Here is a 21,816-nt window from a genome sequence, read left to right on the forward strand (position 1 = left end):
CTTGGGATTTTTGCATTTCTCCATAGGCTGCTCACTTGCAGGCTCTCCTCTATCTGGCTGGGACTGTGATTGGAGCCTGTGGATGGGTTTATGCCTGGGTGATCCTCTGCTGTCCCAGGATAGCCTGGGGACCAGGGAGTGTCCAACTTTCCTGAGGCACCAGCCCCAGCTTTGCTGCCTGCATGAATGAGAAAGTGATCCAAAGGAGGCTGGGGCAATTCCCAAATTCACCTTGCTGGGCCACCATTATAGCACCACAGGTGGCTCCCCTGAGTGCCCTTTGGCACTGACATGAAGAGATGTGTATAAGGACCATGTGATGTCTGTGACAAACCTTGCCTCTTAAATTGTATTTAGTTTTGCACTTTTATTGCCTGGAATCAACTCCTTTACTTCTCTTTTACTAACCTATGAGTAGTTATTAATCTGAGTGTCTTGGAAACCTCTTCAGTTTGTCCAACAACAGCCTCTGTGGTGGAGAGAGGGGCTTAGATGCCATCCCAAGTCTCAGATTCATTGTCCCCATTTTCTAATTGATTTTCTGTTTTGTATCTGGTGACATTGAGCTCATTCATCCACTCCTTTTTCTGCACTGTGTGATGTCCCAGGACTAGTTTCAGCCATTGTCTTTCATCTTCCCAAATAAAATCCGAAGGAAAGGGGAAGGGAGAGCGAAGGAACTCTGAAAGGTGACCAGAAGCCCGTGAAGCAATGCTGTGATGTCATTCTTCAACTCTGTGTTATGTGATGATGCTTCTCCAGCCAGTGTCTGGGACGGTACTGGCTCCAGCTACACAATGCTGAGCCATGCGCAGGTGCGGGCCAGAGCCCCATCCCCTCCTTAGTGCAGTGCTGAGCTGGTTGCAGTCCTGCTTCCATGTGGTGTCATCCAATTCTGGTGTTCGCCAGCTGCCTCCATCACCCGAGATTGCTGTGGTTGACCCTTTGGTATGGTGATCTTCTGGGACATCATCCCCCATGGTGGGAACAGCTCAGGATGGCTCAGTGGTGGGCACTTATGCTCCCGGCTTCCCTGGAAGCAGACAGCCCCAATTCTAATGCCAGAGAGAGTCCTGCTTAGGAATCTTGGGCAGAAGCTGTGTGGGAGAAGCCTCAGCCTCTGGGCTGCCCCTGGGCTTGACCCAGCCTTGTCCTCTGGCAGCATCGTGCCTGGGGCTGTTTGAAGACCCCAAATGCTGACAGGGCTGGCAGCCCCTGGGCAGGGGGCTAGAAAGCTGGGCTCAGAGCTTTCACCCCCATGCCCCCCACATTGTTTTCCCAGCACCTTGAGCACCCAGGGGTGGGCTGTGTTTGTCTTGAACCTCAGGGTCTGGTCCAGGCTACACTGAGGAGTGCCTGAACATGGGACTGGTCAGCCATTGGGACAATGCTGGATACTGGGGAAAGAGAAGCTCCTCATCTTGTCCTCAGGGCTCATCTCTGATGCCAGGTAAGCACATGTAGCAGCAGCTCCAGTGGGGACATGCTCCCCACCCTGTCTGCTGCTTGTTACAACCTGGCTGTACTGCTGTAAGGTCATCCATCTCCCCACTGCATGCCTCTCAGGACCAGGTGGCACCCAAGCAAGTTGCCCACCCACAGGAAGGCCGGGGCAGGGATAGATGGCACCCAGCTATGGAAGAAATACATTTTTATTAGGAAAGCGCTCTGCAGAGGTGCCAGGCTCTCTCATACCAAACTAATCCCTCCAACTCCACTGGATGGGATGCAGGAGCCCTAAGGGCGTCCAGCTCCATCCATAAATAGTGCTTCCTCCTGGCCAGGAGCAGCGCCGGGTCGGAGGGGAGGGAGAATGGCATCGGTCGAAACCAGCTCGACCCCACTCCGGCATGCACCGGCAGTGGAGAGCTGTGCCTGGAGGGCGCCGGGGCAGGGGAGCTGCTGCCAGCGATGGATGTGGGGCACATCTCTGCCACTGCCCTGGGCACTGAGCAGCAGCTTCCTCCCTCTCCCATGCTCCACGACCCCGGCAGACCGGAGTGGAGCGCGGGAAGCGAGCGGCTCGGTTACTGCAAAATATACCGTGGGCACGTCTAGTACAACAAGCGCTGCTTATGTGGTCGATAATACTGCTACAAAAAAAAAAAAAGTGGGGGAAGTCGGGGGGGGGAGGGGGCGGGATACGCCACACATGGAGCCCCCTGGGCCGGCTCCTTGCGATCCTGCCTGCGCAGGGAGGGAGGGCGAGCTGAGACCTGGGCAGAGAGCAGGAGCAGGGCATATGAAGGGACCGGGTCCTATGGCGGGGTGGGGGGGACTAAGGCAAAAAGTGGGATGAGAGAGGTGGAGGGGGATACAGAGAGGATCAAGGCTCTTCCAGTGCCCCCAGCCCAGTCCAGGCTCCCACGTTCACGGTTTGTGCTGGCAAATGTCCTTCTTCCCGGTGTGTGGCCGGTGCAGGGCCGGTGCCCGGTTCCTGGTCACTGCACTGCCTGAGCAGGGACAGCAGCTGCCCTGGGTGGCTCCAGGCTCGCTTCCCGGCTCTTCTTCCTGGGAGGCTTCTTAATGGGGGTTTTCTTGGCTGCCTGCTCAGTGGGGAGAGTCTGATCCTGGCCGCTGCCGGCACATGGCTTCTCCACCCACTTGGGCTCCCCGGCTGCCGTCTCGGCCACCGCAGGGATCAGTTTTTGCAGATGGGGAGAGGTGGGCAGCAAGGGTTTGCTGGTCTTCTGGCCGCCGGCGGCCGCCGAGCGTTTGGCTTTCTGTGGAGGGGTGGGCTTCTCCCGCTGGGCACCGACCCCATTCACCCGGATGCCTCCGTCACCCTTATTGAGGCTCTGAGTCTTTTCCTTCAGTTGGGCGGCCAGCTCGGAGGCCAGTTGGGGATGCAGCGGCTCAGAGCGGGGTTTGCTGGTGCCGGGGCTACAAGGAGCATCCCTGGTGTCCCCAGCCCGCCGTTCTGGCTGGAAGGCACCCATCTTTCGGAAGGCGTTCTGCACTGCCCCGTTGATGGTCTCCATTGGCTCCAAGCCGGCTTTGCTCCTCTGCTTGGGTTTGGAGGGTGACTGGGGCTCCCCGCAGAGGCTGGATTTGCCCTCGGGGACACCGGGCTCCTTTGGTTGCTTCTGCGCTTTCTCCTTGCCCCGGGTGCCGCCCTTCTCCTCCGCTCTGCCCTGCACGTTGGCCGATGTCTCGCTCGGACTCCTCTTCCTCTTGGCCAAGCCCTGGCCTTGCTCGGGGCTGCCGGAACGGGCGGCCACTTGCTCTGGGGACTGGCTGGGTGCCGGCAACGAGTTGGACTGGCCAGAGTTGTACCTGCCATGGATCCAAGAGACTTTAGGCTTTGTGGCTGGGTCTGGAGGACGGGGCTTGGTCCTTTCTGGGGATGGCGGCTTCCCGGGGCTGCGGGGCTCTGCAGTGGCATCCTCCTCCTCCTTGGACTGCTTGGAGAGGCGAGCGACCCTGGCGTAGAGCGCGGCGCCGGCCGATCCTGAGCCGCAGGAGGAGCGTTCGCTGTCCGAGGACTTGAGCAGGGGGGTCTCACTGCTGTCGGTCGGGAAAGCTCTGACAGAACCTGTCTCCTTCAGGAATGTGTATTCGCCTGCTTCCTCCCCGCTGATCGGGGCCACCAGCTTGTCTCCGGCGCTGGCAGGTGTCCCTCTGTCCCTGCTGTCACCCATGCTCTCTGTGGAAACAGAGGACAACGGTGTCAGGAGGGATGTGCCTGAGGAGGAGAAAGACTGAGATGCTCCCGCAGGACAGTGTCCTCCCAGTTAGGCTCCCAGTCAGAGATCTCCTGGTTCTTAACCCTGGAGCAGCAAATGCTGGAGAACAGAGCTCTGAAACTGCGTGGGAGGCATGACTGGAACCTGCACTCCTTCCTGGGTCATAAGGAACCAGGATGACACGGTGGCCACCATACAAGAGTGACACCCCTCCATGGAGCAGGCCCTGGGTATTGTCCCTGAAGTCCCTTGGGGATGCACCCTGTTCCCTGCTCACCTTCATGGGGGACACAGTACACAGGCCCCTCATCTGTGGTGTCAAAGGAGGAGAAGGAGCCACGGGATGACCAGGATGGGGAAGGCTGCTCCACCACAGAGGGTGGCTCGATGAAGCTGCAGTTCAGGGTGTTTTCCAGGTCATGGTGGGCCACTGTGAGGGCAAGGAACTGTTGTCAGTGCCTGTTCTGCCATATCCCCCCAGTCCCAGCTGCCAGCCAGGAGGGTAGGATGCTGCACAGCTCCCCACTGCCCAGCGTCCTGCTGGGTGTCAGGGACAGTGACAGCATCCAAGGCATGGGGACACCTCTTGCTGCACAGTCCCACGAGGTCCCTCAGCCAAGTGGCCACAGAAGCCATCAGCCAGCAGTGGCAGTGACCAGTAGGCCCCATGTTGTGGGCAGCAGAGTCTGTTCAAGCCTCACACTTCCATCTATCCCTGTCTCCAGCTGCCCAAACTGAGGATGCACATGGTGAAGGGACAAGCCACCCAAACTGTGGGTCCCATGAGGACGTGGTGAGTGTCCTGGCACAGCCACCCTGCAAAGAGGGTCCTGGCATTGTGACTGTCCCCTTCCTAGGGAGAAAATTAGCTGCTGACTTTAATTCCACTATCTCCCACTTCAGCATCACTGACTGCATTTTCCTTTTTCATGTGCTTTTGCACATGGATGCAGAAGGATAATCAAAGGAAGCCTGCAGCAGGGGGATGTACATTTTCCCAATTTTGCCACTTTTCAATTCCTTTGCCAGCTTCTTCCATTCTGAAGCCGAGTAAGAGCATCCCTCCCTTCATGCTGTGGCACTGCTCCTCTGCCAAGGGGCCACCCACAGAGAAACCAAGTAGAAGCGAAAAACTACCACAGGAAAAATGGTGTTAATAAAACAAAATAGAGAAGAAGAGTTGTCTGGGCTGAAGTGACTTTTTTCAGCTTGATAATTTTTAAGGCTTTTTTTCTGGATAAACTCATGTCCCAACACATCCTGAGGGGCTTCCCCAGGTGCCCACAGCTTCAGCATCCTCCTTGGGTACCCACAGAACTGCGGGAGCACCCAGCTGGTAGGAAGGACTGACCCTCCCAGAGAGCCATGCACCAGTAGATGCATTTGTCCCCATCCCCTTCCACTGGCTTTTGCCCCCTGGGAGAGTGACAAGCTGCCTCCAGCCTTGCTTTGGATGAAGGGCTGCAAAAGGGTGGTCCCAGAGGGTGCTGGGCACTGCCCAGGCTCCCAAGGGAATAAGCATGGCCCCGAGGCTGCCAGAGCTCCAGGAGCCTTCGGACAATGCTCTCAGACACAGGGTAGGGTTGTTGGGGTGTCTGTGCAGGGCCAGGAGCTGGACTGATGATCCCCTGTGGGTCCCTCCCAGCTCTCTGATTCCATGAAAACCCTATGCACAGAGAGGGTCTCAGCTGTACATGGGTATTTCCAGGTACTTTTAATCTTTGACTGAACATCCCAACTGCATCCCAGTCATGCTGCAATTGCCTGAACTGTTTGATCCTCGAAGGACATCCCTGATTTACAATAAAATAACTTTTAGTGTTATTAGGATGCCCACTGGAATGTTTATCCATTATTAGGGAATCTGGCTTCAGACATGTAGGGCTGCTAAAATGACAGCAGTGCTGTACACTCACCCCTGCATAGTTTGGCTTCTTGGAGCAAGGAAAAAAAGACCCAAGCAGAGATTTTAAAGAGCAAATGGCCCAGAGAGGGGGAAGTGGCAGTTCCAACATGGCTTTCCTTGTAATAAAAACCAAAAAGAGAAAATTAAAAGCAGCCGTCTGGAAGTGGATGAAGGGAGATGCTTCCTGAGAGGAGGCGTGACTAGTGGCTGGGACTCACAGCCACGAGGCGACTCCGGGACTCCAGTGAGACCCAGGACAGAGCCAGATTATAAAATGAGACTATATAGTGCACCTGGAAGCTTTGGGAGGACTGAGGACTCAAGCATGGTTTCCAGCAATTTTTCTTTCATGGCTCTTGGGGCTGAGAGAAATGTGGATGCTTCCCACATATCCCTACCTGTCACTGCTTCCCAAAATCTCCCGGGGAGATGCCACAGCATCAGGGTGACAACCCCAGCCCTGCCTGCACAGTGGCCAGTTGGTCTCAAGACCAGGATGAGGCAGAGAAGAGCAGCAGAAGAACCACGAGAGAGGGATCCCAGAGTCCTCCTGGCTACCCCCTCCCACTCATCCCAAGCTCCTCACGATTGGAATCATCCTTGGGGCTGGTTGAGCTTTGCTGCTTGGAGAGGACACATGGTGGCGTGCAGGGCTCAGCTTATCCCTGAATCTTCAGAGTGATATGACCCAGACCCACTGGTACCACTGACACCTGACAAGCAAATCCCACACACAGGGGTGCCCAAATGCTGGCCCTATGGCTGCTGTTGTGAGCCCAGAGTGTGGCCTTGCAGGCTGCCAGCCCAGGTGTGATTCCTGGGGAGAGGCTATGGATGCAAAGCTGGTGTCGAGGCTGAGGAGCAGCTTTTGAGGGAGGAACCAGAGGCTCCAGGCACCTGATGAGCTTTAGTGGGGCTTCAAGACCAACCTGGGAATGTTCTACCATAAGTAGGCTTGCACTCACCAGTGTTTGAGCCTAGAGAAGAAAACCCATCTGGTGTCAGTAAACACATGGCCAGGACTGGGCATATCTAGAGCAACCACTGCCCGGGCATCAGCCAGCACCAGTTTCACTGTGGCATCCGCACAAGGTCCTGAGCACCTCCAGCACTGACTTGACCCTTGAGATGGGGCAGTTCAGCAACCCTGGGACCCCCCTGCTCAGACAGGACCAATGTGGGGACCAAATGGCCTCTGCCAATGCTCACTGGCTACTGTGGCTTCTACAGCACCAGGTGTGGTCATGACGTGGCACCCTGGTCTCTCGGCATCAGGGATGCAGCTACTACAGGCAACCCAAGAGGTCTCTGTCACCCTGAGGTCCCCAGACCCAGTGGGGGCTGGAGGCACTGCCAGACCACATGTCAGTGGGACTGGGAGCTGCTGGAACCCACATGGACTCCACTGTGCCGGATAACACAAGGCAAGCCCTGACCAAAGCCTTTCCCTCCAGGGAGATGACAACCCTCAGCCCTGTGACAGACTCCAGGAACAGCCCCAGCCCTGCTGGGACCTGAGACCATCCTGAGCACCCTCAGCCTTTCCCAGGGCCGCTGCTGCCCTGTGTACACAGAGCAGCTGGACTGGCGCTAGCTGCCTGCAGGCAGCCCCCCTGCCCTCACTGCACACAGGCACCCTCTGTCCTCCCCAGGCCCTTTCGTGGCCACTTCCACAAACACAGCCTCTATGATCCTCTGTTATCCTTGCAGCAGGAACATTTCTTGGGCCCTGGCACACCCTGCTCCAGGCAGGGTTTTGCTGTTCTCCATGTGGTGAGGGGTTATCTCCCCAGCTTGGATGCTGAAAATTATGCATGGTGTGCAGGGATGGAGGTCACCTCTGTGTCCTGCCTGGGATGAGGGATTTAGCATCATGCTGAGTCACGCTGTGCCAGGATGTGGCTGCTCTGGGGGTTTCACCAGCATGGCATGCTCAGGGAGGTGCTGGGCTTAGGAAGAGGGCTGAGGCTGAAACACATCCCAGCACGCGGTGGGGATTGCTGCCTTCACACAAAGTTTAGTCAATGAGGTTGCAGCAGGATACCCAGCTCCCCATGCTGGGAAGAGGTGCAAGAAGAGTTCAGAGAGTGCAGGGGACAGCATTCTCCAGCTGCTGGGATGCAGGGGGTCCCCAACAGCCCTGACATTGCCAAGTCAGGGGGTTTGCCAGGTGTGAGCAGCTCCCTACAAGCCAATTCTGTGCCTGGGCAGAGTGGGAAGCTCAATCCAAATCTGTACCCCTCCATCCTCAACTCTGCTGCACAGAGGCAGGAGGGTGGGCATCTGCCCAGATGCTCTGGCTCCTGGGGTTGCTTCTGGATCAAAAGCACTGACAAGGCATCTTGTTGAGTGACAGGGACCATTATTCTCCAGGGGAACCTCAGGAGAGTAAACCCAAAACTACTCAGCAGAGCTCCAGAACCAGGTACAACCTTTGCATCCTCACAAAGCAAATCGACCGTGGAGATCCAGAAGCTGCATACAGAAATGCCTGAGCTCCTGCAAGCCAGGCAGCTTATACCAACCACTGAAATGCTCCTAGGTATCTGTGCCTCCCTGTCACTGCCTTGCTATGCTCACTGCCCTGCTTTGGGGCTGCAAAGAGTGCTGAGCCACACATGCTGCCCTGATAGGAGTAAAACCTGGCTCTCTGCACCCTCCCCAAAACCCAGCTCCTTACCCATGACCTTCGGCAACTTCTGGCGGCGCAGGGGGATGCGTGGGAGCTTCATCCCAATCCGACTGAACCGCCCACACAAACGCCTTGGAGGCTTCTTGGCTACTGCTGGGTCCTGGCTGGAGCTGCAGAGAAGGTAATGGCACTATCAGAGGCACTGTTCCTCTCCTTTGGTGGGGACAGCCTTCAAGGGCAACAGAGGGAGGCAGGAGCTCAAGGATGCTGCAAGCGCAAAGGGATTTTGGAGTGATAATGGGGTGGATGAAAAGCAGGGGCATGCCCAGGCTGAGGGAGTTGAGGACTCACAGAGGCTGCTGCCAGCCCCAGACACCAGCTTGTGCCACACCAGGATGTAGAGCAGTGCCAGGGAATGGTGGGATCCAACCATGGCCATTGGCAGTGCAGCCCCAAAATACCTGCAATGCCTGGTCAAGACCCCCAATCTTAAAAAAAAAAAAAAATCATCCCAACTCAAAGCCAAACATGTGGCTTCTCTTTATTTACTCTCTGGTTTTGAAGCCTCCTGGGGCCATGTTTTCAGTAATTTTCCACAGCTGCAGGAGTGAGTGGCTTTGTGAGTTGACTCAAGGGAACCTATGCCATACCACAATCCCCTGCAAGTGACCGTGCTGGGACAGCAACATGGGTCACCCAGCAGTCACTGTGGTCTGGGCACTCTGGGAGAAAGGAAACTGTCTGGAGCCATTCCCCCTCTCCCCGAGCCATTCCTCACCTAATGGGTTTGTGCTTTATCTGCAGAATAATTACCTGCAGCCCACAGGCTCTCCAAGCCAGCTGTACCTGGCTGGGATTGAGCTTGCAGGGCTGCAAGGGGAGGCTTCTGCAAAATTTCTGTGCAGTGGCTGGTGGCATGAGGTGGTTTTCTCTATATCTGGAGGAGCTCCAACAGCAATAGCCCTCTCATCCCTTGCTGAGCAGCACAAACCTTTCCCCCTGCCTTGGGTCTGTCCCTACTCCTATTCTCTTGGTAGGATGTTAACCTGGTGCTGCTAAAATGCTGTCATCAGCCTGACCTTTCTGCAGCAACCCACCCTCCCAGCCCTGATTATCCATCCCCATGTGGGACAGTCAGCATCCCCCCTGTCCCCGACACCTCATCCCTTTGCCCAGGGGTTTGTTCTGAGGGTTTTGGCTGTGTCGTGACGCCCTCGCTGCATTTCAGGGCCCCCTTTGCAGATCAGCTCCAGACCCTAGAGATTGGAGGGGACTTGGCAGGTCTTCATGAAATGATGGCCCACAAGAGAGAAACAAAGTCATGGAGAGCAGGAAGGGGTTTCCCTGGAAAGGCTCAACTTGAATACCTCCATCAGCCCTGATAATGCAGCAGGACTGCTCAGACCTAGGCACCCACATGGTGTCATGTGGGCAGCACGGTTCTGCCTCAGTTTCCCTGCAGAATTGCTGTCCCAGCCTGGTCTCTGCATCCCTCCTTCAATCCCAGAACCCACTGATCTTCCGCATTCCCAACCTGGTGAGATCCCTCCTGGCCCTGGCACTTACCCGCTGGCTTCGTCTTTCTTGCGGCAGATGCAGCAGCAGCAGAGCAGGGAGAGCAGGAGGATGAGCAGCAGCGCCAGGAGGGCCCCTGCCCCGATCACCCCCATCCTCTGGTTGGCCTCTGCAAGGCAGACCAGCAGCTTAGCCTAGGGCCAGCCCTGTGGCAGAGCCCAGCCCTCGGCCCCTGGCACTCACCCATGTGGCAGGCGCCTGTCAGGGGGTCACAGGCGCCGTCGTGGCAGCTGCAGACGTTGGCACAGTTAGCTCCGTAGCGTCCAGGAGGGCAAGTCAGGTTACAGCTGGAGAGAAGGGCTGGATGAGAGTGGTGCATCCCCCATCCCAGGCACAGCAGTGGGAACCACTTGGCTGCCACCTTCTCCCAAACCCTCCATGTTTCAGGGACCACTCCTCCAGCTTGCTCCTCCACAGCTCCTCCACACCCTGGGGAAACCCTTAATCCACATTAAGGGATCAGGAGCCCATCACCCACACAGTGGCTTTGCCCATTGGTCAGGGTATTTGGCCCGGCTGGATCTCAGACACTCTTACTGCTCTCTGCATGAGACTTCACCATTAGACACAGTAATTAGGAAAGGCCATTAACCCAGCAGTCACATCTAAAGACACCCTGATGTCACATACAGGGATTCATTCCAGCACATCTCAGTGGTGATGTGGCCATGGCACCCCAAGCCCCATCCCCCACCAGGCCAGGCAGAGTCACAGTGGCCACAAGCTGGGAAGGTGCCCAGATTGACTTTTTTTGCCTCCAAGAAAGAAAAACAACAGAGCAGCGCTAAGACTCTCCCAGCTTGGTTATGCTTGGTGCCAAATCTCCACTGCTGGTAAAATGACCTCCTGATGGTGTCACAGAGATAATGGGGACATGCATACATGGACACCAATCCATAAGTCTCAAGGGCTTGAGCATGGAAAACATGGTGTCAGTGAGTCCAACCCAACTTTCCTCCCCAGCCATGGGCCAGGCACCGCAGAGCAGGACCCAGCTGGAGCTGGGAGATGTTGGCAGCACTGCTGGGCACCAAACCCTCTGCCAGCTGCATCCCAGCTGGAGTGGCTGCAGCTGGGAGGAGCTAGTGGGCCTCAGCCCAAACCCACTCCCCTGGGGACACAGCTGCCCCTAGCCCTCAGTGCTGTGCCCTAAGGTGGCTCAGCCCATTTCACATTCCAACAACTTGCAAAGTGCCACCTGGGCCAAACCTTGTGCCTGCTGTGTGCTTGTCATGTGCCAGTGGTGTGCCCAACCTGTGCCTGCCAGGATGGGTGCTGAGCTTCTGCGTCTGCTCTGCTGCACCAGGCATGTAATGCAGCAGAACAGGAGCAGGGATAGTCCCCCAGCAAGCCAAAACCTCTCACCCCACCACTTGGTCTCACATTTCTGCCCCAGGCTGAGATCTGGGGGGAGCAGAGGAGGGTGATGTTTTCCCAGGAGAGTACTGACACTTCTGGGAAAGATAGAGAAGATAAATCACTTCGTGCACACATAAATATTTTAGCAGCTGCTCCTTTATCCTCCTCCTGACACAGAGCTGAGAGGACATACTGCATGGCAAGGACGTTGCTTCTGCCTTCATTGCAGAAATCGCCTTTTTAGCAAAATTGTACCCTGCTGACAAAACCACTGGTTTGATTATAGTCACAGGGATCTGCCTGAGCACCCATAACGTTCCTGAGCATGCCTGACTGCACTGCCTGGCACAGCACCAAGCCTGCATCCCAAGCATCCCCCATCTCCACCTTCCCAGTGCTGTGCTAGATCTCAGAACAGGTTAATCCACACTGTCCTCTGGCACTGTGCTGAAAGCATCACCACACCCTCCTGAGGAGCATTCAGACCCTCTCACCTCTGCCTTTGCTACCAAAGGTGGCCATGATGCCCAGGCATCCTGAACTGGTGCCAGTGCCTGGAAACTTCCAGCACCACAAGTGGTTGGCAAAGCCCCAAAATATCCCCCCCAAAAATGCAAATGCTCCCTGTTTTTATGCCCTGAGTGAAATGCCAGCATGGGGAAGATGCCAGCTCCAAATCCCTGTCCTTACAGTCACCCTCAGTTAATTGCTGGGAAAACCTGAGCACCATGTGGCAGGACGTGGGGGATCTATCTGCATGTCCCATCTGGGTGAAAATGCTTTCCTCATCTTTTCAAAAAACATTTCAGTCCCATGCTGGGGAAAATTACCCAGGAATGTGAGCAGACCCTTGATGGTTCTCATGCCCTTGGAGTGGGGGAAAGGAGCTGGGGCTCACCCCAGCCAGAGGCAGAGCTTTAAGCAGGGGCCCCCCATGGATGCCATGCCAGTGAGGCTGTTTGTTATTCTGGGATGTGGTTTTCTCTCTGTTTTTGGATAGAAATTCCACCCTGGAGTTAAAAACCCATAACAAACCACCACTTTGTTGATTTGTTTTTGCCAAACAGGCCTTTTCTAAAGCGCAACACCCCTTGCTGCTCTGTGAGCTTGTCCTTCCCTCTGTGCTCACCAAATCATTTGAACGATTGCCCATGAGTACTTCCACTGCAGAAAACCTCTCAGCTGGCAACAGGGTAGGACACAAGGGGGCAGGAGGTGCCTAAGCATCATGCCCTGAGGTGCCCCCAGGTGTGCTCACCATTGCCTCACTTACTATGTGCCATGGGAGCCGGGGTGGCAGAGGCACTGCCCAGTCTCAAAGTGGCACTGGCCGTTGACGCAGTCGCTGCAGACGAAGGCGCAGTTCTCCCCGTATGTCCCGTTCCGGCACTTGGTTTCACACCTGGGAGGGATGAGGGCAAGTGGCTGGAGCACCCATGACACTTAGGGACCTCTAGCATCCCCCCACATGCACGGAGACAGGGCTGTATATCACCATGGTGGCTTGTGGTTTCTGAAGCCAGGAGAAAGGTACAGGGATGGACTGAGCCCACTGACACGGCCATGGAACTGAAGGCAGCCTGTGAGACCCCTGCCCTATACCCTTCAGACCCTGGATGCTTGCAGTGGGGCTCACCTCTCAAGCTGGCATGCTCTCCCACAAACTCTTGTGCTCAGGATTGGTTCCAGGGCTACACAACCCTTCAGTGACCCTGTTCCCTGGGAGAATCAGGGAAGCCAGGCACTGCTCTCTCCGAACCCAATGCTGCACTCAGCTGCACTCACCGGTCTCCGATCCAGCCCGGGTTGCAGTGGGAGCATTTGCCATTGATGTGATTGCAGGTGTGGCCATCCTTGCAGGGAGGACAGAGCTTCTCGCAGCCCTCTCCGTAGAAGCCAGGCAAGCAGGGCTGGTCACACTTGGTGCCATTCCAGCCCGCCTCACACGTCAGGCAGCGCCCATCGGCCACGGTGCATGGCTGCAGGCTCTTGCACTGCCCACACCTACAAGGAGGGAACTCATCATCCAGCACACCCCAAATCCTTCTGCTGCCACCTCCCACTGGTGCCAGATCAGAGCCAGCAGGGCTGGCCACTCACCGCCTCCTGCAGCCTTGGCCGTAGAAGCCGGCTGGGCACGGCTCGCGGCAGTACTTGCCCCGGTAGCCTGGCTCGCAGGTGCAGGTCCCGTCCACCTGGTTGCACTTGCCCTTGTAGCACTGGCAGTAGCGGTCGCAGCGAGGCCCGAAGGTCCTCTCCCGGCACTGGCAGCGCCCCGTGAACTGCTCGCAGGGTGAGTTGTTGCAGGTGCATTGGTTGTTGCAGCCACGGCCCCACCAGCCAGGCTGGCACAGGCAGTTACCTGTCTGCTGGTCACATTGGGAATTGTGGCTGCAATAGCAGGAGCTGGAGCACTGTGGGCCCCACCAGTTGGGCTCACAGGTGCATTTGCCTGTCTTCTGGTCACACTTGCCATGCTTGCAGAGGCAGATGTTCTCGCACTTGGGGCCCCAGCGGTTGAGGTTGCAGGTGCACTGGCCCGTCACGTCCTCGCACTGCCCATTGGGATGGCAGGTGCACATTTCCTTGCAGTCAGGACCCCAGAACTGCCGGGGACACTCTGTGGGGAGAGCCATCAGCCTCAGTACTGTCCACAGGGACAACCCCACTACCAGGCATCAATGGAGACCCCCAGTTGCAACAGAAGCTCTTGACCACAGTCCTTCCTCTCCTCCCCCCAGTGCACTGGATCTAAGAAGGGACCCTGACAAGGGGACAATACCCTGGGAAACAGAGTAGGGGACAAGCAAGGGCAGAGCAAGAGCATTCGCAGCTCCATCCCTGATGATCTGCTCTGAAAAGTCACCCCAGGATGAGCCAGGTCCACCTTGGTGAACCCCTGAGAACACAAAGGCACCCGCCAGTACTCACTGGTGTCGCAGTTGGCACCAAAGTAGCCGTGGCGGCAGCGGCACTCTCCAGGCCTGACGCACACCTCATTCTCCTTGCAGGTGAAGTTCCCCTCGCACACAGCTGGACAGATGTACAGACAACAGGCATGAGTACCAGTGCTTGCTCCCTAAAGCCCCCCAGACTCCCCCAGAGCAGAAAAAGGGCTGTACAGTGACTCTCTGAGTGCTGCTGAGCTGTGGCACTGTGACCATCCTGTCAAGCAGCTGCCTGGGCTGGATGGGACCCTTTCCAAAAAGTTCCACCAGCCTTCTGTCACCTAGCTCAGCTCCATCTCTGCTACCCACATAGAATGCCACCCATCCTGGCCACCAGCCTCTTGCCACCCAACCAAGCCAGGTCCCTGCTAGAGGCTGCACCCAATGGTGTTGACTCTTACTCAGCTCCACATTGCTAGTGGGGAGAAGGGGACATGGAGACAAGCGATTGTGGGCACTGCCATCCCAGCACTGCCTCTCCCACGTGGCCACTTGTCCCCAAAGGCCAGCAGCCCATCTCCTGCTGAGGGGACCACATGCTGAGGCTGATGCCTGGAGCCAGGCAAGCGCAAGACATGGGGCAGGCAGCCGGGACAGGCAGCACTTGCAGATCCAGCACCACCTTGGACAAGCTTCCTTAGGCACTGGGAGGAAGAGAGACAACCACCCACCCCAGCCACCTTACCTGGGAGTTGTTAGACCTACGGTGATGGATATTATAGAAACCCCTAAAATAGACAGATTACACAGGTTAGGAGCAGTGAGTCTAAAGGTTAGAGCAGGTTGGGGAGGCAGGAGATGGGAACAGGTCACTGTGGGAACATCCTCCCCCCACTGTCCTGGCAGATCCTGTCCTCCTCCCAAACAGGCCACATCCCATTCCCAACGCATGCAGTGAAAGGTTACAGGGCTCATACACAGTGGGTTAGTTGGTTATGTGGGCTTTGGTCCCAGCTGCAAAGTGCCACCTCCAGCTCTCCTGGGGTATGGTGAGCCCTGTGGCCAGCCGAAATTGTGGGGAAGCCCCAAAGCAGCTGTCTTCATTGTGGTGGCAGTGCGGGGAATGATGCTCTCAGAGTTTCATGCTGAGCATCCATGCCGGGCTCACTGTGGCCCCCAGTAAAGAGCTGTGACACCTTGTACAGCCCCAGTCCAAGCTCAGTGGTCTTTGGAAGCTCCAGAAGCCTCTCCCCAGTGAAGCCAAGACAGACCACGTGCCTGGTCTGGGCAGCTTCAGCTTCACCAGTGGCTCTGGCTCAGATCCCCATGCTGCTGCAGTATCTGTGGGGAATCTCAGTCCCATCCCTGCAGCTGCACCTTCACTCTAGGGGAAGATTCACTGTCCTTTAGGACCCTGAGCAGCATCTCCAAGTCCTTAGACCCAGAGCTAGCTGGTAAGGAAGGAAACCCCCACAACTCTGTGACCCCTGACACTGGGGCTGAGCATCCTTTCCATCCACACGGTGCTGGCTTGGAGCACTGCAGGGAGGCAGGACTCCAGCTGCAGGTCCTCAGGACAGGGAGTCCCAGCCACAGGACACATTACCTATTAAACACTCGCTCCCTTGTTGCCTCCATCCCTGGCAGCACGTGAGAACCGAGGAGCTGCAGGGATAAAAAAAGCATCACAAATAGTTACAACCCTCAGAAAGTCCTGGTCCTTCCCAAAAACCCACCAGAAGCACTGAAGCCATGATGGTGAGAGGTCCTGTTGGGGGTTTTTACACCACCAAAGGGAAGGAGAGCTCTTGGCTCCTCCTCCAGCACAGAGTGAGTAAATGGATCTGCTGGGGGACCCCATGGATGCTCCACCAGCCATTAAGGTGATGCCAGGAGTAAGAATAGGACCAGCTTTTCCCATTAATAAAGTGTGATGAAAAAAGCAAAAGTCATGTTTGCAACCTCTAAAAAAAAAAAAAAAAAAAAAAAAAAAAAAAAAAAAATTCCAAAGATTCCCCTGCAAAAGGCTGAGAAAAAAAGGTAATGTTCTAAATGTCCCAGGGGAAAACATGACTTGAATCCCAGGCTTGGTGCTTTGTGGCCTGGGGATGGAACCCCAAAGGCAGGTTGGAATCACCAGCCTGGAATAGCTGGAACACAGCCAGCTCCCAGGGAATGTCCCTATGTACAAGCAGGGGGATGCCAACTGCAGGCAGCTGGAATGTGTCCCTGAGCTCTTGAGAGTCCTGGAGTGCCACCACCTCCAGGGAGTACCAGGCACCGGATCATCAGGCTGGACATTTTTGACATAAGCTTAACCAGGATGGGGGCTCAGACCCACTCAGAGGCTCAGCCAGGGATGCTCAGCTCTCTGCTGGGAAGTGACACATGGCGGCACCTCACACAAACTTTGTGAAAGAACCCCCCAAAGCAAATGTTTAGGGGCACAGGATGCTGCAATTGGGCGTGGAGACTACACTCCCCATGACCCCTCAGAAATCCCTGTTTGCAGATCCCTGCTCATCCCTGATGCCACCCACTCATCCTTGGGGTGACCCAGACTGCCTGGTCCCACAGGCAAGGGAGCAGTGCTGGAGGGTCACAAACAGCCCAGGCGGATGCTGCAGTCAAGGAAAACTTCACCCGGGCTGGTCTGGCAGTGCAGCCTGGAATGCATTTGGCTTCTTTTTTTTTTTTTTTTTTTTTTTTTTTTTTTCCTTCTTCCTCTTTATATGTAACAAATGCAGAAGAGGAGGAGACAGCGAGGAAGTATTCGCTCGAAACCCAGCACAGTCACAGGACCATGTCTGGCTGCCAGACTGCCTCATCCTGGGGCTGGGGAGGGAGCTGCCAGCAGCCCCTCTGCCAAAGTGGGGTCCTGGGGCCACAGCTCCCACCCCAGCCCCTCGGCAGGCGGCACCCGCAAGGCCCAGCCAGGAGCACCGCGTCCCTCTTTTTGTGGCAGACAGTGAAAAGTTGGAAAGGAGGCAGAAAAGAACCACAAAAATGATTCAAGGCCTGGAAAAAATGCCTTGCAGCCGGAGCCCAAAATAGCTCCATCTATGCAGCCTGTGGAAGCAGCCGCAAGATGCTGCGATGGCAGGGGCACAAACACCCACCACGGGGACCCCAGGGCTCAATGCGGGGCTCTGCTCCCACAGAATCCACAGGTTAAATGGCAAAGGGGGGACAACCACCAAATCACCTCCCTGACGATTGGGTGGGCTGGAGTCAAGGTCCTTCTCTGCAAGAGGCTTCAGGCTGTGTCCCCCAAAAAACCTTGCCAGCTGTGCTGGGATACTCAGGCAGAGGTGGAGAAGGATCCATGGTGCTCTTGCCCTCCCATGGCATGGCCAAAGCCTCACTGTTGCAGCCACTCCACCCTTTAGAAATTAATTTTGGTGGCTTTTAGCATGAAACCATCACAGGTTTGCAAGAGGAAACCCTTCCACTTGGGAAACCTGCCTCCAACAGCCCAGCCTAGCCACCAAAACAGGCATCATGGGAAATATACCAAAAAGTATCCTTTGTGATGAAAACTCCAAGCTGATGGTGGGGAGCTGGGAGACACTGGAACACGGTGGAAGTGGGGAAAAACTTCTGCATGAGCTGGAGGAGATGAACAAACACCATGACCACCCTCAGCTGGGACCCAGCCCACTGCCTCACAGGATTTAGGCTTATCTGTTCTCTGATAGCTAATCTCTCCTTCCCTGTGCCTGCTGATGGCCTCCCATACCCTGCTCAGCCCCCACCTCATTTATCAGCAGCTTTGACAGCAAATAAGCTTGGTCCTGTGGCAAGAAGACAGGATGCGACACTGGCAAACCACTGCTCCCAGTGGGGTTCGTGGACTGGTCCCAGAGCACAGCCAGCCCACGGAGGGTCAGTGCTGGCTGCAGGTCACCAGCACTTATCAGGGTGTGGGGCTAAAAGGTGTTTCATGGCCTCAGCTCCTTGACAGAAGGCTTTCTCCATATGCCCCCTGACCACTGGGAAAGGATAACTGAGAGATGTGTTTAAAAGCTTGCTCCTGATGCACACGGACATGGCACTGCAGCCATCCACTATGCAAATACTTTCTTTCCTTCAAAGCACTACAAATGCTGGGAAAAAAACAATGAAAAGCTGCCTCTGAGCTGTGACCAGGGCTTGAGACCTCAGCTGATGAGGAGGAAAAGGACTGGGATGTGGGCAGAGCTGGAGCTGCCACCTGCAGGGATAAGTCCTCCATGCCAGCCCTTCCCCTGGCCCACAGCCATGTCCTGCTCATGCTGAGCATCACTGGGATCTCAGCAAATGATCCCAGGCTTTTCACAGAGGTAGAATATTTTTCTTGTGGATTAGTATCCTACACTGCTCCTGGAAATCACTTTACCAATAGCTATAGAGAGGGCTCTGAGGCAGGAGGGGTGGCTCCTCAATCAGACCAGCACAGGCTGCCCTGAACAACGAGGAGCCCTGAACAAGGAGGTTCCTGGAAGTAGGAACAAGACTCTGGGGCCCAGCTGGGAGCTTCTGCCTGTGTCCCATGTGAAACTACCCAGCTCAACCCAGTGAATGGAGATGCAAAGGAGCCCTGCAGACATCCAGCATATCCCTGGTGCCCAGAGAGCCATTGGTACCCTTCCTGTCCCCAGTCCTTCTTCACCCTTCCCTGATGCTCCTTCCAAGCATCACCCGAGAGCTAATCTTTCTCTGTGTCACCCATCACTTTGTGCCACCCAGCTGGCACACAGTGCTCTTGGGACCACTGGGTCCCAGGCGCTGGCACTCCCCAGCTGATGCCAGCTGCAGCTCTCTGACCCCAGCCTCAGGGTGCAGACAGACAGACAAACAGACATCCCAGGGGAGGCAGGAATAGGATCATGGGAATAAATAGAAACCCTTCAGGCAGAGAAAGAAAATTGAAGACCAAAGATTGGAAAAGAGAGTGTTAGCAAGAGAGCAGGACAGGGCTAAAGCAGTGCCCAGGCTGTCACCACTGGCACCTTTGGTCATACCAACAAGGAAACCAGTTATAAAAGAACTTAAAATTTAAGAACAAGTTCAATTTAGAACACAAAACCCCAAAGAGCCCCAAATATGCCCTTTTCTTCTGCCTTAAATGATTCCTTGGATTCTACCAGGAGCCAGGTCTCAAGAAGTCTCACAATCCTGAGCCCTCTGAAACCTGTAATGGCATCTCCACAGGATGTCTGGATGGGCTTTGCAGAGCCAAAGGTGCAACAAGCTCCAACAGCCTTGGGCGGAGGACAATGGGACCTCCTCCCAAAGCCACCTCCAGTCCCACTGCCCCTGGCCCCAGGACCTGCAGCACCAGGGCCTTGGGCCCACTGGAATGGGTTTGGATGGTAACATATGGGGGGTCTTCCACATCCATTGTACACAGCAATGATGGGGGTGGGTGCCAAGTGAGTTCATGGAGAGGGAAGAAGGGTTTGCAGAAGGGTGAGGGATAGAAAAAGATGCAAACATCATCTGAGCTTCCTAGGGACTGTCCCTGCCCCACCATCCCCACCTCCTAGGCTGCCTTCAGGCCCCAATCCTGCCGGAGGATGGACACAACCAGCGTGTCCCACTCAGCAGCCATTGCCTCTTGCATACCCCACGGCACCCACAGGTGGCCCAGTGAGCGAGTCTGAGCCCTGTAGTTCTGGTACAGTACCTCCCCCACCTTCATCCGGGGGGGATGAGGGGGTCCTTCTGCACGGGGGAGAACCCAGGCACCTCATCCCCAGCACGTGGGGGAGGATGCAAGGAACAGAGTAGGGACACTACTCAAGTTCCCTCTGCCACCCCAAGATGTAGCAGCAGCTCTGCTGTGCAAGTCACGGGCAGCCGAGGAGGGACGACTCCCTGTCAAGCAACGGCACCGGTGGGAGCTGCGGCCGCTCTGGCTCGTGAAATGCCTCCTTAGGAAACTCCGGCTGTAATTTGAGGAGGGGGCACCAGCGCCCTGTGGCCCTAGTGAATGGAGCCATTATGCGGCCCCTCTCGCTCCAAGCACATGTTTTTCTTGTGGACTCGTCTGACCTCACAGGCGAGATGTAAAGGTGCATTTATGGCCTGGGCCCCCCATCAAGCGCCGGGGATCCAGCTCTCCCAGAGGGGAGGCAGCGGCTGTGGGCTCTCTTCCCTTTTGCTGGGGCCAGCCTGGCCCAGGAGCCTGGGCAGACAGAGCCTGAGCGCTGCTCGGCTGAGGTGACACTCTGCAAAGGGACCCGTGGGACACGGAGAGCACTGGGAGCAGGGACAAGCCAGTGCCACGTCCTGAGACGCTGCCCCCAGCCAGGCGGGCAGGATATGACCCCTGGGACAGCTAGGCACCCACTTTCTGAAGCCAAACACGAGGGTCCTGGGGCTGCCAACTCCACAATCCCCGGCAGCCTGGGGCAGATTCACCACGATACCCAGAACATCCTGTATCCCACCAGCCAAGGGTCGGCAGTGCAACCCGATCCCCGGGGACGTCCAGGACCGGCTCCCCAGCGCAGATCCCGCCTCAGGGATGCGGGATTGCCCTCTGTCCTTCTCACGTCTCCATTCCCAAAGACACCCCATCCCAGGTCCCTGCAGCAGAACCGTCCCCGGCCATTCGGGACCGGCTCCGGAGGCATCCAGAACGGGTTCCCCGCAGCATCCCGCGGATCGGGACCGGCCCTCACGTCCCCGGCCCCGCTCGGACTCAGCTCTTCACGCTCTCCCCGCCGCTGGCTCCCCCCGCTTCAGCCGCGCACAGAACGGACTTTGTCTTGGAAGGCACCCAGCGCCGCGGCCGCCCGGGATGGGGGATGGACCGGGGAGCCCGTCCCGTCCCGTCCCGTCCCGTCCCGTCCCGTCCCGCGGCCCGTCCCGGCGCTGCGGGTCCCGTTCCGTCCCGCCCCGCACACCTGCCCGGCCCCGCTCCTACCCGCCGGCCCTGCAGACGTTCCTGCCGCGGGGGCTCAGCTCCTGGGCGGCTCCGCGCCTCAGCACCGGCAGCAGCAGCAGCAGCAGCAGCAGCGCGGCCCCGGGCCGGGCCGGCCGCAGCCCACGGGCCGCCATCAGCGGCGGGGCCCAGGCGGACTCGGCACGGCCCATCCCGGGCCGGGCGCTGCCCCCTCGGCCCGGCTCCGCCGCTCCCGCTCCCCGCCGGTCCCCGCTGCCGCTCGGCGGGCGGAAGCCGCGCTGCGATCGCTTCGCCGCCGCCTCCCCCGCTCCCCTCTCTGCAGCGGCGGGAGGGGCTCCGCCGCCAGCCAGGAAATTCCGCATTGGTTCCCCTGACGGCGGGCCAGGCTCCGGGGGCCGCCGCCGCCGCCGCCCCGGCCCCGGGCAGCGCCGCCCCGACGGCCCCGAGAGGCTTCGCGGGGCGGGCAGCGCCGCCGAAATCGGGGAGGGTCCCCCAGGGGGAACGGGAGGATGCGGAGTCCTGGCTCCCAGTGCAGCCCGGGGGTCCAGCAGCTCCCGGAGTCCCGGGAGTCCCGAGGCTCGGGGTGTGGATGGCCCGCGGACCGCTGGCACCGGGGATCGGCTGTCGCGGTGCTTTGGAAGCTCCAGAACCGCGGGAGTCCCCAGGAGTCTGATGGCCCTCGGAGTCTGGCTGTCCCAGGATCCAGCAGCTCCAGGGGTTCGGCAGCTGTGGGTGTCCAGGAGCTCCGGGTTTTGACTGTCCCGGGGCTCTGGCAGTCCCAGGCTCTGGCTGTATCTGGGGTTCGGCAGCCCCAGATGCACAACAGCCCTGGTGTCTGTCTGACCTGTGGTGCCGGTAGTGCCAGGGGTCCCACAGTC

General features: G+C 57.3%; 1 protein-coding gene across 1 annotated transcript; it reads right to left on the bottom strand.

Moving 5' to 3' along the window:
* Window positions 1-1,318: 1,318 nt before the first annotated feature.
* Window positions 1,319-21,300, bottom strand: SCARF2 (scavenger receptor class F member 2; the record flags this gene model as incomplete). The annotated part of the gene is given in 13 exon segments (XM_083873951.1): window positions 1,319-3,646; window positions 3,964-4,116; window positions 8,273-8,394; window positions 9,791-9,908; window positions 9,983-10,086; window positions 12,432-12,560; window positions 12,944-13,162; window positions 13,259-13,778; window positions 14,090-14,191; window positions 15,653-15,711; window positions 20,960-21,105; window positions 21,107-21,174; window positions 21,177-21,300. Coding segments are annotated over 13 exon segments (3,069 nt in total). The 3' UTR covers window positions 1,319-2,441.
* Between the last annotated feature and the right edge of the window lie 516 nt (window positions 21,301-21,816).

Source organism: Zosterops lateralis (genome assembly GCF_965231275.1).
Source record: "Zosterops lateralis genome assembly, chromosome: 17".
NCBI lineage: Eukaryota > Metazoa > Chordata > Aves > Passeriformes > Zosteropidae > Zosterops > Zosterops lateralis.